Genomic DNA, 15,016 nt, shown 5'->3' on the forward strand with positions numbered 1-15,016 from the left:
GTGAGCAGACTCATTCAGGAATCACTCTATTCAGAACTGCAGCTGTCAAGGATAACAGCATTCTTGGTTGATAGTTGTCTGTTCATGGTTTAAAAAATCCCTAAAACCTAATGAATGGTAATGAAAATACCTAATTTGTTATTAGTTTTACCTGCAAGGATGTTCTCTGTCCCTTCTGGTGCAATGCCAGTGTGTGCTGTATTGAAGTTCTGCAGGAGTACGAGAAACGCACTGATCCCGTTGGCTAACATGCCAAGCACTCCGGGCTCACCATAGAAACTGGCTGGAAAACCATCTGATGTTGCCATAGTGATGTCAAATCGTAGTTTCAGATCAAACAGCAGCTAATGAAATAAATGGTAGAGAGAACAGATTTGGAAATCAAATGCAAACATCCAATGTGTATATCATCTACTGACACTTAATAATTTAATTAAGTAATGAATTTAATGAATTATAATTATAACACATATGATCAACTTAGAGCATTAGAGCATTATTCTTGATTCTGGCTAATTAAATACTATATTTTTCTTGTCAAAAGGACATACCCCCATATGCCTGTATGTTACAAAATTACAAAAGCATTACAACCATGTTATCAACCAAGTTATTTGCACAGTGAGATCACTGGCATTGATGATAAGTAGTGTTTATGGTAGGAAATAGCAACATGGTCTGTTTTCGTGACTGAGAATACTCCAACAGCCATCCTGGAAAGATTTTTTAATTATTTGTACAAACAGACAATTGGGATCAAAAATTAGTAGCAGAGAAACATACAGGTAAATCACAACTTCCACAATAAATTCCACCACAATATAATAATTGAACTGTAATAATTGAGCCAGACATAAAAAGGCTACACTATTTCATTCAAGTCTGGGAAGTGGAAATTCTCACTCTCTTAGTTTCTTTTTCATTTCTTAAGCATTAAAAACAAACTGTTTGGCCCTGCCCATTCACTGGTGTGTGTGCTGTTATGATATATTGTGTAACAGTGACAAGAAACACATACACACAGGTGGCTGCTTTCAGCTTTCCTGCTGGAAGTGACAAGGAAGCAGCAGGCTACGGCTTAAGTTATTCAGTGACTAGAATGATATCAGACAAAACAGGAGCACAGCGCACACACACAGGTAACTTTTCAATATCCCTAAACTGTTATGCAATGTATTCATGTTAATATGGCAAATAACTGTTTATAATAGTAGCAATAATTTTGCCTGGAGCAGCAGGTATAATGTAAAGTTTTATTCACATATCATGCTGACATTTGGAAAAAAAAAAAAAAAAAATCATATCAACTAGTGATACAGCTTTGTGAAACGTACATGCAAAAATATTTTGTGATTGTCAGGTATTCTGATAGTCAGTTGTGAGGCAAAAAGGGAGTAAAGATTACCTGGTGGTGACGCTCAAAGAAATGAAGAGTTGTTCGTGAAGTAGGGTTTTAAAGCTTCCATAAATATGCCTCCCCCAGGTGTAGGAGGAGTTCAGTGTAAATTTCCCGAAAATATCCAGTTACATGTGAAATTGCATCACTGCATTCCTCCTCCTCCTCGCCTGACGATGATGATGATGATGATGACGATGATGATGATGATGACAATCTTATGGAAATCCCTCCTATTAATTGGGCAGTGTCTTATGATGAATACACCTGTCCTTCCTTGTTCCTCCTGGGTCAGTATCCATATCATTTCAAGTCCTGGGCTATATAAGGAAGGCAGCCTCTTTCTTCAGGAGCTACAGCATCCTTTGCCACCTCTGGACAGAAAAGAGGAAAGAAGAGAGAAGTTTAAAGCAACTCGTCTGCAAAAACACCACAGTGAAGCCATGATCTCCAAGCTGCAGGTAAACTTACTGAATATTGTTGTTGTTAAGTTAATAGGCATGTGTATCACAGGCTTGAGAGTTTAGTGAGTTGTGGGCTGTAATTGTTTGACTCACACACTCTGGACTGGTTTTAGGGGTTTTTCTGCTGCTTGACTCAATGTTGACAAGTGACATACTTAGCAGCTCTAACCGCACACTGCATCTTTAGAGCCAGGAGTACCAATTTACTCCAATGAAAGATCCAATGCAAAATTATAAGATCACAGAATATGTACTCTGTAGGTGTTTTTGTCACATTAGTTTCTCATTAGATGCTAGGGGCGAATTTCATAGAGCTCTGGTTTAATGCTGACCATACCACACCTGTTTCACCTGTACAATGCTTCTTTCACAAGGGGCACACAGAGCAATATTCATCCTCGTAATGTCACACACACCAAAAGGTTGATTTAATAAGATGTGTGTCTGTAAGACAGAAAGTCACTTCATGTATTAACTGTCTCTCATCTCCCTCTCTGCCAGATTCATACTGTCATAGAAAGTATAAAGAATAATAAATAATAAAATTGATTAAATTTCCCTTTTGTATTTAGAGTGTCAGCAAATATATTCAATATACTATGTGTCCCACAGAAAACCATTAGACCACTGTGTGCAATCAGAGGAATGCATAAGTCTGCAGTGGAAGGTAAGCTCCCATCCTGTCTTCCTGCCATCATAAGACCTCTGATACATAGAATATTGTATGGAATAAAAGAAAACAGCTAAAATTATGCTAAAAGAGCTAATGTTCATTTTCTTATACTCCACGTACTTTTAGACATGAATAACTGAACAGAACTGAACACTCAAAATTTCACTGCTTTCCCTTTTTATTCAATTGTACATTCCTGTCCCCTCATTCTATTCCTTTCATGCCCAATACTTTCTCCTGTCCTCTTTCCTTCTTCTTTCTCACTGCCTTCCTTCACTCCTGTCTCTTACAGTCTTGGAGCGCCCAGCCCCTGAGGACACAGTCACAGCCAGCTTTGGGCAGTTTATCAGTGGGGTGAAACCCCAGCACTTGTCCTCTGTGGTGCTCCACCGCAGTAAAAGGATGGTGCTGGACAGCATAGGGGTCGGCCTGCTTGGCAGCACCACTGACGTGTTTGAGCTGGCTCTGCAGCACTGCCAGGTGAGACAGAGACAGGGAAAGAAGAAGAGAACAAATAACTTTTTCATCTTGTCTGATGCTAATCTAAACTGATATGAGGCAGTCGGACCGGTGAATGCAAATGCCTGACCTTACAAAAACTTTACCCCTGAATTGGTGCAAACACTGTATGTTGACAGATAAGAGAAAAAAAAAATAAAATAAAATAAAAAAAAAAAAAAACACTGGATTAGTCATAAACTTAGACATAGACATTTCTGTCTGTCGGATGACTTTTTTCTGGCTTTCTTTCAACTATGACTCACAAACACACTTCATCACGTTTCACCAGCTGAGGAATGATATACCCAGTCCTCTCCGAATGAAAGTGACTTTGTGTGTGTGTTGACAGACTGTCTGATTTTACACACTGGAATTTTCTATGTAAAATGTCCCTGTGGCTGATCATCGTCTCCTCCTTTTCCCCTCAGCACATGTATGCCCCTGATGACATCAGCTCTGTGTACGGACGCCGGGGCACCAAGCTCTCCCCGACACTTGCAGCCTTTGTCAATGGAGTGGCAGTGAGTAGAAATAGAATAGGTGGAATAGATGTGTCACAGACTTCCCCTATGCACCAGACAATTTGGTACTAATCCACAATCCAAACCACTCCCCATAGCTAAACCACAGCTTTTTTTTATACTCTGCCAGCCTAGCAAACCAGCTGGTTAGTTAGGTTCAGGGGTTGATGCAAATCCTGAACTTAGCTCTCCAAATCCACCTTACAGTAGGCCTTGATGCTGATAACCACATAAAAGAATCAAAAGCATAGTTATTAGTAAAAGATACTGGCTGAGAAGGCAGTATACATCTCAGATTTTCAAAATACACTGGCCACATGTTATTGTGAGGGAGAAGATGATATGTTTACCCATATCAACCTGCAAAATTCAATCATTTTCTGTTTTCAGTATCATTGATGCTACAATTGAATATCATTCTACTGTTTAAAATAAATTTGTCTCTCTGGCAGGCTCACTCTATGGACTTTGATGATACATGGCACCCCGCCACTCATCCCTCAGGTGCCGTCCTTCCTGCTCTGTTAGCTCTCAGCGAAAGGATGCCTGGTAACAAGCCCAGTGGCCTGGACTTCCTGCTGGCTTTCAATGTTGGCATTGAGATCCAAGGCCGACTGATGAGGTTCTCTAATGAGGCCCGCAACATCCCCAAGAAGTGAGTGCCACAAAGCATGCATGGCATTGGAGGGACATACGTTAGGTAGCTATATGTGAAACGCTTTGAGTGTGCTTACCCTTCATATGGTGGAATTAAGATTCATTACCTTCAGTGCACATTTCATTGACATAAATATTAGCGTGAAAAAGTAGCCCCACTGGTCTTTAAGGAGTCCATATATGACTCCAGTGTTCTCTCTGATGCAATTTAAAAGGAGGCCTGTGTAGTGCAATGTGAAGTCTGTTACTGGTGTCAGTGAGGTGTGAGAGGCTTGTTATTGTGTTCTCTTGGGGATAGCTGAGGCTCTGTGTGTAGCAGTGTTAGCACAATTAGCCATGTGGAGAGGAACATTGCTGAGGGCACCATTTGGCAGGTGTTTACACAAAGTCAAATGACCCACTACTTTATTTGCTTTCTGGGCAAATACTAAGATGACTAAAATCTGTTATTTCCTTGAGCACTCCTGAAATAGACTGTCTCTGCATACGGAGAGTTTTGTCACAGAAGAGTTGTGAATACAGCATACACCGCTACTCACAGCAACTCTGTTGTAACAGCATAATGATGGCAGGTGCTCCCAGTTACAAGAGCAAATTGTACCAAAATATCTGACCAAAGTCTCTCTGTCCCTGTCTCTGTTTCTGTCTTTCTCATCACCAGGTTCCACCCTCCCAGTGTGGTAGGCACCATGGGAAGTGCAGCAGCCTGTGCCTGCTTACTGTCTTTGAATGCCTCCCAGTGTAGTCATGCCTTAGCCATTGCTGCTTCTCTATCTGGAGCCCCAATGGCTAATGCTGCCACCCAGTCCAAACCTCTCCACATAGGCAATGCTTCTCGGCTAGGGCTGGAGGCTGCTCAGTTGGCCTCTCGAGGTCTGGAGGCGAGTCCTCTGGTCCTCGATGCTGTGACAGGGGTGGCCGGCTTCAGTGCTTTTTATGAAGACTACATGCCGCAACCTTTGACATCACCCAATGGTGAAACCCATACCTTCCTGCTAGAGGAGCAGGACATGGGCTTCAAGCGCTTCCCTGCCCATCTTGGGATGCACTGGGTTGCAGATGCAGCAGCTGCTGTTCATAAGTTCATTGTTGGGATTGAATCAAACACAGTCTCCCCTGCTCAGATTCAGGACATCATGCTCAGAGTCCCCCACTCCAAGTACATCAACAGACCATTCCCTGAGTCTGAGCACCAGGCGCGCCATTCTTTTCAGTTCAATGCTTGCACCGCTTTGTTAGATGGGGAGGTGACAGTAGAGTCTTTCTCCCCTGCTGCCTTGAGACGCCCTGAGCTGCTCAGTCTGTTGAGTCGGGTTAGTGTTGAGCATCCCCATGACAACCCAGCCAACTTCGATCGCATGTACGGCGAAGTCGAGGTGACGCTTGTTGGAGGAGATGTTCTAAAGGGCCGCTGCGATACCTTTTACGGTCACTGGCGCAACCCACTGACCAATGAGAGCCTGAGGAAGAAGTTCCGCAACAATGCAGGAGTGGTGCTGCCCCCAGAAAATGTTGAAGGCCTGATTGAAGCGGTAGAGGGACTGGATGAACTTGAAGACTGTACACCTCTTCTCTCCCAGCTACAGTGAACTCACAGATATACAACCCACAGATATACAACAACAAAAATATTATCGTTGCACATAAAAGGAAAATTACATAGAAAATTAAAGTTATTTTGTACATTTTTCTTGGATCAGAGATTTGAGCTGATGTTTGGTATTACAATAATTAACTTAAACTAGTTCTAAAATAACAAAAAGCGTCAATTTTCATTGTACATATTCACTTATGTTATGCTGTGTTGAATCACTTTACTGTACTACTGTTTGAATTTTTTGTGTGTAGAATTTCTAATAAGTCAATACTGTGAGTTATAAAAATGTAAGCATAGCTTATTCTATAATGAATGATTTGAAATCTCAAAGATATATAGTATATGCTGTGTTCACAAAAAGTACTAAAATGCTGTAAGATTGGGCTTATAAATGGATCAGGAAAATGTATGTAATTTCTAGATGCATGTACATATAAATGTGAGAATTTATGACTTGTAGTTTCTCTTTTTCATTTGTGTATTTTACAAGGGAAGTATATCCTTTTATCTCTGTATTTTCTTTGTCAAATAAAATTACTGAAAACTACACTCTGAGCTATTTTGCCTTTCAAATAGGCCTAGTGGAAAACAATATGAGAAGGTGATACTGTGTCATCATTTAGAGTCAGATTATCTCACATGTATATCTTTTATAAATTTCTCGAATGAATCAATGATTCAGCTTCTTGTAGATAGCACAAACCCTTGTGTATTCAGTATTATCTTGATCACATGTATCTAAGGGATGGATGGACTGTGGACCTTGGGTCATCAAGGTCCACAGTCATTGATGATGCATGCAAAAGCTAAAATCTAGGACTAGGTGTTTGCGTCACGCATGAAAGTTTGGAGAGCAAACAAAAATCAGTTCTATGTGAGGTCCTGGGAAATGTAATTGCCTAGGAACTTAAAGTCATTAGATCTCTTCACTATCTCTCCGTTGGTGTGCAGAAGAGCAAATTCCTCTCTGCTCTTCCTGAAGATTATCAGTTCTTTTAGTACCAGGTGCAGTGGTGCACCAAACAGTTTTTGGACTTCATCTCTGTAGGCAGACTCATTGTTTTGGATCAGTCCCACAACAGTTGTGTTGTTCACAAACTTAATGATTTGGTTTGCGCTGTGGGTTGGTTTGCAGTTGTAGATGTATAGGGTGTAGAAACTAGGACTAAGCACACATCCCTGTGTGACTCTAGTCCTGAGAGTCAGAATTCAGAAGTGAAAAGACCCCATTCTAATAGCCTATAGGTGATCTGTTACAAAGTCCTTGCTCCAGGAAGGGTGGACGTGAGGATTTGATGTGTTTCAGGACCAGCCTCTCAAAGCACTCTATCACAGTTTAAGTAAGAGCCTCAGGTCTGTAGTCATTAAGGCTGCTGTTACATCTTTTCTCTGGGACAGGCACAGTGGTAGCAGATTTGAAGCATTTATGGACAATGCATGTTGACAGAGAGAGGTTGAAGATGTTGGTAAATCCACCAGCCACCAGCTGGTCCCAGAGTACTCTCCCTGGAATGCCATCGGGGCTAGCAGCCATCCTGAGGTTGACACTGCAGAGTACTCTCCTGATATGCTGTGCTCACAGTGAGTGCCAGGTTATCAGTGGTGGTGGTGCAGGTACCAGGTTGGTACCTGCACCACCAGCCACCACCAATACTCCGTCCTTGTTGCCCTTGTAAGGGCAACAAAAGTTGGAAAAATGAGAGGTCTTTCCTCATGCCATTCCTCTGTCCTTATTGTCTAAGGGGAAATGTCTCTGAAGTTACTATGTGACTATAAATCTGGACTCAAGGAAATAGGGACCTGTCCAGAAAGCATGAGGGCACAGTTCCAAATGTCTTCCCAGATTAGCTCTGCATCACACAAGAGGAAACCAGCACATTTACATATGAGGTTTGGCCCTGTCTGGAGTGGCTGGCTAGTGTTGGCACAGTTGAATCAACAGAGATGTGTCTTGCACTGTGCCCGTTTCATAAAGATTAATGAGTTAAGGGGATTTCACAAATGTTGGGGAAACTAAGTGACCTGACACGGCGCAACTTCTGTCATCCCACGATCATGGCTGTGATTTACCTGTTTTTTATGCTGTTTTTTATGTAGAGGAATGGAACTAAATCTCTGCATGCAAATCTGTAGAAAACTAAAACTCCGTAAAACACAGCATTATACAATGAAAAGACTTGACTCACATTTCTGTATTCATGTGTAACATGACCAGGAGGCCTCTGTGGTGGGACACATTCAGCTGACTACAAAGAAAGAAAACAATTCACCCTAAATAGCTACAGCCTACAGGTGTACAATATCTATGGTTTTTCCACCCACAACATAGCAGCACAACACACCCTGAAATCTCAAAGGACTCTGTGCTATTTTGGTCTTATTTAGCTTAGACACATTTGTGTACAACAATGAGCATATTGCATTAGATGGGTGATCCCGGCTCTAAGGTACAGGAAAAAGAATGATGACATCATTGGTTTTACCAATCTGTTTATATTCCCTCAATACCCTAATCTGTACTCAATAACACCTTTCAAACTTAGGTTTCAAAACAAGTAAATGGAAAGTAAATAGAGTCCACACACCTTCTCATCTTAAGACTTCTTTATTTGTTAAATAAAGAAGTCTTAAGACAAGAAGGTGTGCAGGCTCTATCTACTTTCCATGATGTTCTATATTTGACCCAGCACCTGCTGTCGATGTGCCTATTGTTATATTATCACTTCAAAACAAGTAAAGCCAATAACTTCGTGTGATGCCATCACACCACAGGTCTGTTTCTAGGGCAGAAAAGTCCCTCTATTGTGGAAGCATTCAGTAGAAGTAATGAATATGAAAACAGACTTGCATAAACATTAAAATTGTTGCTTTGCCACTTGTTCCCAAAATACATTTAGACTGTTAATATTTGGCCAGGTAGGGATGGAAATAATTCTTTCCATCTTTGGATATTTTTTTAAAATCTCATCTTACGGGAGGACACGGTTGAGCAGTGCCGGCTTTACCTGTGTTGGCGCTCTAGACAAAATCACGGCCTTGCGCCCTTCCATGCCTACCCCTCGATGTCATCGAAATTAAAAATAAAAATATTAACCTTGCAAGCGCACTGAACTATAGATTAAAGGCTCCATTATACAGTACTTATTTGCCTCGCTCTTGTTTGGTCTCCTCCTGCTCTGTAAATATCCAGCTAGCCGAGATCACTTCGTCAATTATTTTTCACCAAGTTAATCATAAATTCTTTTACCCTTAGCTAGCTCGGTTTCATGTTGAGAAGGCACTTCATGGCACTACCTTTGCTTGCTACACACAGCAGTTGACAGCATCTCCCTAGGCAATATTAGACTAAAGTAAAGCATGGTAGAGTACATGCATGGCTAAAAATTAAAATTGGGCAAACATCATGATTATATGGCAGATATATGATCATTTGAGCACACCGGTTATATAATCAAAAATTTTCTCCACAATGTCATCAGCATATAAAATGATTTTGTGGTGCTGTGACTTTAAACGAATACCTGAAATGCTGTCATGCTGTCTAATGGAAGCAGCAAGGGGTTCACTGTGAAAACTACAAACAATATTAGGTATAGTGAGCATCCCTGTTGAGTACACCTTGGTAGCTGAAATAATATTTAGCATGGGTGATTGCTATTACGAATGGTGTATTTTTTAGGGTAGTGTTATTTTTGTGGAAACTGATAAAATTAAATAGCTTTCATGTGTTTTCTAAGGAATGTCGCCACTTACTGAAACTAGTCTCATCTGTCCATCTGTACTAATGAAAATATTACAGATTTTAGCCTGATTGAAAAGGCTTTTCTTACAGTTGTTATATAGATGTTAATTAATGATATGGGATGGTAGCTAGAATATTGTGCAGGTTGTTTATTTGATTTTGGGATGAATGTGACGTGAATATGGTGAATATGGTGAAGTATACTGGCATTATGGTGTATTTCACATATTCCTTTGAAGAACAGTGGTGAAAGGAGAGGTCAAACTGCTGGTAAAAGTCTGCTGGCTAACCACCCCTTCCAGATGATTTACTGTTCAGCATGAGATAGAGTGCTTTGGTGATTTCTTGCAATGAGAGGTTTTCTGTTTGGGTTAGTGTAGGCAGGGAGTAGTGATATTAAAAGAACAAATACTTCAGTACGAAGTTGATGCCAGTAGTCCAAAAATACAATGGTACCCATATTTCTATGGCACTGTGAGTCCCGGATGTATTTCTTTACATTTAGTATTTATATAGATTTAGCTTTAAGCGGGTCTTAACATATTCTTCTGGAACGGGGGCAGTATACATACGATTTATGATTGTTCAAGAGTGCGCCAAAGAAGAGACAAAGACACGTGAAATAAGCCTCCTCCAGGTGCAGCTGGACCATCAGCTCTGCCTTGGTTTGTCCAGAAGAAACATAGCAAGAGTCGTGTATGGAAGGATTTTGCATTCGAGGCAGATGCTCAGTGGATAATAATAAATTCACAAAATAAAGTATGCAAACGGTGCCATCAAAGTTTCCTGTTATATAGTTGTTTCTTTTTCTAATTTTGTATACGTGGATTTATTATTTCCATTTTTTTCCTCATGTCTCTGTTGACATGCAATTGAAATTCTGTGCAATCTAAAAAGTTATTTAAGCACAGTTGACTTATTGTTTGTTTTAAAAACTTGAAGGTTTAAATATTTGAATGTTCAATAGATTTTAATAAAGGAGTGTATGTCGAAGTAAATGGGATTTTTTTCTTTTCTTTTTTTCTTACCATGGTATCAAAACAATCGTGGAAATTCACTGGTATTATTATCAACTACTGAATTTCTGGTATCATGACACACCTAGCAGGGAGGCACTGAAATATGTCTGATATCCATTCCAGTTAAACTCATCTTCTGTTCCCAGAGCTAACGTCACCTCCTGGTATCTGGTATACCAGGCTTTTCTGGCTGCTTAGAACTCACAAGCATGATATGACATTAGATTCAAGCTGACCAAAGGGAAGGAAAAGACCTGCACGTCTTGTTCCTAGACCTAGCAAATTCCTTTGGCTCTGTCCCACATACTCTCCTCTGGACAGCCTTTGAGCTCTTCCAGGTGCCAGTGACCCTCACAAATCTGGTCTGGAGATGGCAGGAGGAAGAATAAGTTTCAGCATTAGAGGTGGTTGGGAGAAGATCCATTCTGCCCTCTCTGCCAAACTCCAGTGACACCAGGGCACTTCTTCACTGAATGCAAAACAAGTCTGTCCCAAGGCCGCTATACCTGGAGACACAACCAAGTACCACCAATGCCATACCTCTACCAACATCTGGCCTAAAAAAAAAAAGCATCTGCAAAAAGGGAATCAGACCTATTGGCCACAGCCCGGGACTGGAAAATGCAGGTTGACCTGGACCGGAAGCTCTCCTTTCCACCAGATCAGGCCAGACCATTAGATCAGGCCAGACCTGATCTAATGGTCAATCTTGCAGAAGCAAGGTTGACTGCAGGATGAATACCATAGAGTAGCAGGGGTAAAAGCAGAGGGGGCTACATCTGGGACGCCAGGTGTCATCGATGAGCCCTCTGGAGGTGTCATGGGCTCATCATCAAAACACCAATGAAGGGGGGCACCCACCTGATGACAACAATGAAGCAGTTACCCCTACCTCCACCCACTCTAGACATCAAGGAACTGTGTATTATTTTAAGGCATTGAAAAATCAAGTCATATGAGTTTCATTATGTTCACAATAGGTGCTAGTCTGAAGGTGGGAGCCATTTAATCTTGTGTATAATTAGTATTCCTAATTTGATTTCCCTGACATTTTCTGCAAACAACATATAACAATCTCTACCAATTTCAAAGCACCCCACATTTCCTTTTTCTTGTAGCACTGGACACAGTGACAGTGTTGTCACATGCAAACTAACCCACCATATATATACATGAGGTACATTCAACAGATATTCAGTTTTGAATGAACACACAGTAGATGCAGGCTCTACAGTCTACTTCAACTTTTGCACATTTGAACACATGAAGTCTTGTTGGCCTTGTGCTCTGTCACTATAGTAATCATAATGTTATTGCCTCAGTGTAACCAAAGGAAAAAAAATACATGAATAAAAGCTTTGATTTACTGTGCTTGTCATACAAATTATTATTTTTGTCTTGGCCACTCACAGTATCTCCTGGGTTCGATTTCCTCACTAAATCTTTTATGATGGAAAAGGTAAGAGGTAATTGAAAATTTTCTCTATTAGCAGTTCATATGAGAACTGCCATGTGGAAAAACATCAAAAGAAGAGCAGGATATTTAAATAAATCAAAATATTTATTCAACTGCATAAAATCTTTGGATGTTGATTTTGACAGGACACAAGCAAAATGCTAACAAGATATTCTGAGCCCATAGCATAGGCTAACAAAATCTAAAGAGCTATTCAAAATGTCACAAAATGCTAGAATTATAAAAAAAACAAAAAAAAAAAACAAAAAAAAAAAACAAGACATTTTCATTTGAAGGATTAGTAGGCCCATTAGGGAGAACAATTTCTGATTTTCAACAGATTAAGAAACATTACATATAACTGCTCTCTCACACCGTGAAAATATTCATTAATAGCATGCCTATGTAAGCTCCATTAACACATGAACTTCTGGTCTGGAAAATGTTTCACGTCAAATGAAGAATTAGGAGTATTTCTATAGAAAACACTCTTTCCTTCACACACATTATTAAAATAGCCACCCCGGTCAGCAGAATTACACAGTAGTACGGTCTTTGCATGGCCAGCTGATGTTATCCACCTCAATCTAAAACAAGTGTTGCTGAAACTAATTGCGGTCATTTCAAAATTGTGCAAAGGGGCCCCCTGGACAAAATTAGTCACTGGTATGTTGCTAAGACTAAATCATCTCCAGAGGAGTTAAAAATTTACCACTATATAGAGGGCTAAAGATATCCCTCTGATGTCAACTGTTAATAGCTTGACACTTCAATGAGATTGTCATCTGGGTCCCGGAAGTACAGAGAGGTGATGACCCCCACAGCTCCAGTCCTCTCCACTGGACCCTCCTCTATCTCTATCCCACAGTCCTGCAGAGGAGCAGAGATTAGAGTAACTTCTTGACTGATCTGAACATTTCAGTGGCACCTATGCTAATCCCATATATATATATATATATATATATATATATACATATATGAGAGACAGTATTACAAAACGTTCTGAATGCAGGGGGTGAAATACCTTCAGGTGTGCAGCAACTGTGTCCAGTGGGGTCTTGGTGATGAGACACAGGTCTGCGGAACCTGAAGTGGGATGCTTGGCTTTGGGCTCAAACTCCCGGCCCACCTGGTGGAGGTTAATCTTCTGTTGCCCAAACCCCAGAGCCTTACGGTCCCCCTTAGTAAGGCAGAGATGTGGATGTTAGAAAGCTGAAAGTCCCGTAGAAGTGGCTGGGTTAACAGGATTACTAGCTGCTGAATTGTTAATCAAAGCCTGCCATCTAGTGGACATTCTCTTAAACTGCAGTGTATGCCACCGGTAATGAAGACTACCCTTCTTCTCATGCAAATACACACCTGAAATCCCTTACATGTAATTATAAATGTAACATACCTTGAAAGTTATGACCTTCATGCCAAGCACTGAGGAGTAAAAGTTGATGGTGTTGGGCACACTTTTCACAGTCAGGACCAGGTGATCCAGGTGGCTCAACTCAACTGGGCAGGTGCTTTTGAATTTGCACAATGCCTGTGTCTGGCTGGACAGGGTCTACAAGGGAGTAAGACCAGTGGTGAAGCATATATAAAAACTGCTATGCCCACAAAATGAATGCCAGATTTACGGTGCATTAATTACACTGCAACATAACAATCTATTTTAAACAGCGTCACTGTGTGGTGAATTTTGGTATTGCACGTCCAGGGTGAGTCTCTCTCGGGTAATTACTGTACGGTGTTCCTAACATTAAACCTTATTCATGTGCAGCCTAACAAAATGGGTTTAATGAGTAGAGCCAATGTCTTCGGCACGTACAACCTCTTGGACAGCTGGCGTTATACATTAATGTTATTATTCCCCGCAACACAGGTTATGAAGTTCAGCGCCATTTGGGCTGCCGTTTCACTCCTATTTGAATTTAGAGTGAGCCATAGACAGAAAGCCTATAGTGAGCGGTTCTTTACGGAAAATGAGAATTAGCGTTACCTTGACACAGGTCTGGTGAAAGTAAACCAGACGACTTCCAAATGTCCGAAGCGCCATCCTGGTAGGTTGTGACGGACGTATAATGTAATAATTCAGCCCTACTTCCTTCTCTTTCGTTTGCTCTGTGATCTGTAAAAAAAGACAGTAAATAGACAGGTTCCCTCGGCCCCTTGCTGTCTGTTTCCACCGCCGTCTGCAGACCAACCAAGACTAGGCAAACTAGTCTGCTGACTTATGAAGATGCCACAGCTGTTTTACCCGTATGCATGGATTTTTACGGTCGTGAAGCATCAAGCCATTCAATCCATTTTAACTCCCATAATGAACAGATCACTGACACTTTTTACAGTGTTATTCTCTAGCGAGCAGCCCAGCTTTCCCCCTGCCTAGCGGGAGAAAAGCAGTCCTCCTGCTGACTCTCTCTCTCTCTGTGTGTGTGTGGTAAGGTGAGCAGTTTTTTGGGAGTAAATCCAGGCATATTTGTGATTTGCTGACAAATATTAACTACAAACGCCATTCCTGAATCTGACTGGAATTTTTTTTTTTTCTGGATAGCTTTTGTATGCTCCCCCCCCCCCGCCACATTTTGTTGATTTTCTGGTTACTTTTTGCTCATTTGGAAATAGCTTTTTTTTCTGATGTTTTTGAACACAATCAAGTGAATCTGTCTGACTGGTACCTTGTCCACTCACAAGCTCTTTAAGCAACATATAATTATGTCCAAGAAGTTTAGTGTGTCTCGAGATAAAAACTACAAATCAACAACTCTGTCTCTAAGTAAACCACCTGTTGAGTGTCTGATGGTTATTTGTGCTTGAGAACACAACCACTGTGAAAATAACCTGTCTCATTTAGTCACCATTTAGCACCACAGTGCGCTGTCAAACTCCAGGAGGAAACCGTGCCATCAGCTTGACAGCGCTCTTTTCCTCTCATCTTTCTTAAAAAATGGGCCAGTTAGCCAACAGCAAAGGCTAATTTTACTTATAGGGTTATCAAAGAG

The 15,016-nt window shown here is 40.9% G+C and overlaps 2 protein-coding genes across 2 annotated transcripts; one reads left to right on the top strand and one right to left on the bottom strand.

The window, feature by feature from the left end:
- Window positions 1-1,805: 1,805 nt before the first annotated feature.
- Window positions 1,806-5,801, top strand: irg1l (immunoresponsive gene 1, like). Its single transcript, XM_030062216.1, has 6 exons — window positions 1,806-1,857; window positions 2,473-2,527; window positions 2,826-3,013; window positions 3,463-3,555; window positions 4,008-4,210; window positions 4,874-5,801. The coding sequence occupies exons 1-6, from the start codon at window positions 1,840-1,842 to the stop codon at window positions 5,799-5,801; spliced, it is 1,485 nt and encodes a 494-aa protein (XP_029918076.1). The 5' UTR covers window positions 1,806-1,839.
- Window positions 5,802-12,144: 6,343 nt separating this feature from the next.
- On the bottom strand, window positions 12,145-14,232 carry glod5 (glyoxalase domain containing 5). The gene is made up of 4 exons (XM_030062067.1): window positions 14,014-14,232; window positions 13,423-13,578; window positions 13,051-13,206; window positions 12,145-12,896 (listed from the first exon to the last, which is right to left on the bottom strand). The coding sequence occupies exons 1-4, from the start codon at window positions 14,068-14,070 to the stop codon at window positions 12,780-12,782; spliced, it is 486 nt and encodes a 161-aa protein (XP_029917927.1). The 5' UTR covers window positions 14,071-14,232; the 3' UTR covers window positions 12,145-12,779.
- Between the last annotated feature and the right edge of the window lie 784 nt (window positions 14,233-15,016).

This window comes from Myripristis murdjan, chromosome 10, assembly GCF_902150065.1.
Source record: "Myripristis murdjan chromosome 10, fMyrMur1.1, whole genome shotgun sequence".
In the NCBI taxonomy this organism is placed as follows: Eukaryota; Metazoa; Chordata; class Actinopteri; order Holocentriformes; family Holocentridae; genus Myripristis; species Myripristis murdjan.

What these genes read in the sequence shown, in the direction of transcription:
- glod5 (XM_030062067.1), bottom strand. Translation starts at nt 14,070, where the DNA reads ATGGCGCTTCGGACATTTGGAAGTCGTCTGGTTTACTTTCACCAGACC. An exon ending in TTCACCAGACCTGTGTCAAG is followed by an intron (nt 13,579 to 14,013) that starts GTAACGCTAATT and finishes ACTCCCTTGTAG; the next exon opens with ACCCTGTCCAGCCAGACACA. An exon ending in TGAAGGTCATAACTTTCAAG is followed by an intron (nt 13,207 to 13,422) that starts GTATGTTACATT and finishes TGCCTTACTAAG; the next exon opens with GGGGACCGTAAGGCTCTGGG.
- irg1l (XM_030062216.1), top strand. An exon ending in GCATAAGTCTGCAGTGGAAG is followed by an intron (nt 2,528 to 2,825) that starts GTAAGCTCCCAT and finishes TGTCTCTTACAG; the next exon opens with TCTTGGAGCGCCCAGCCCCT. An exon ending in CCTTTGTCAATGGAGTGGCA is followed by an intron (nt 3,556 to 4,007) that starts GTGAGTAGAAAT and finishes TCTCTCTGGCAG; the next exon opens with GCTCACTCTATGGACTTTGA.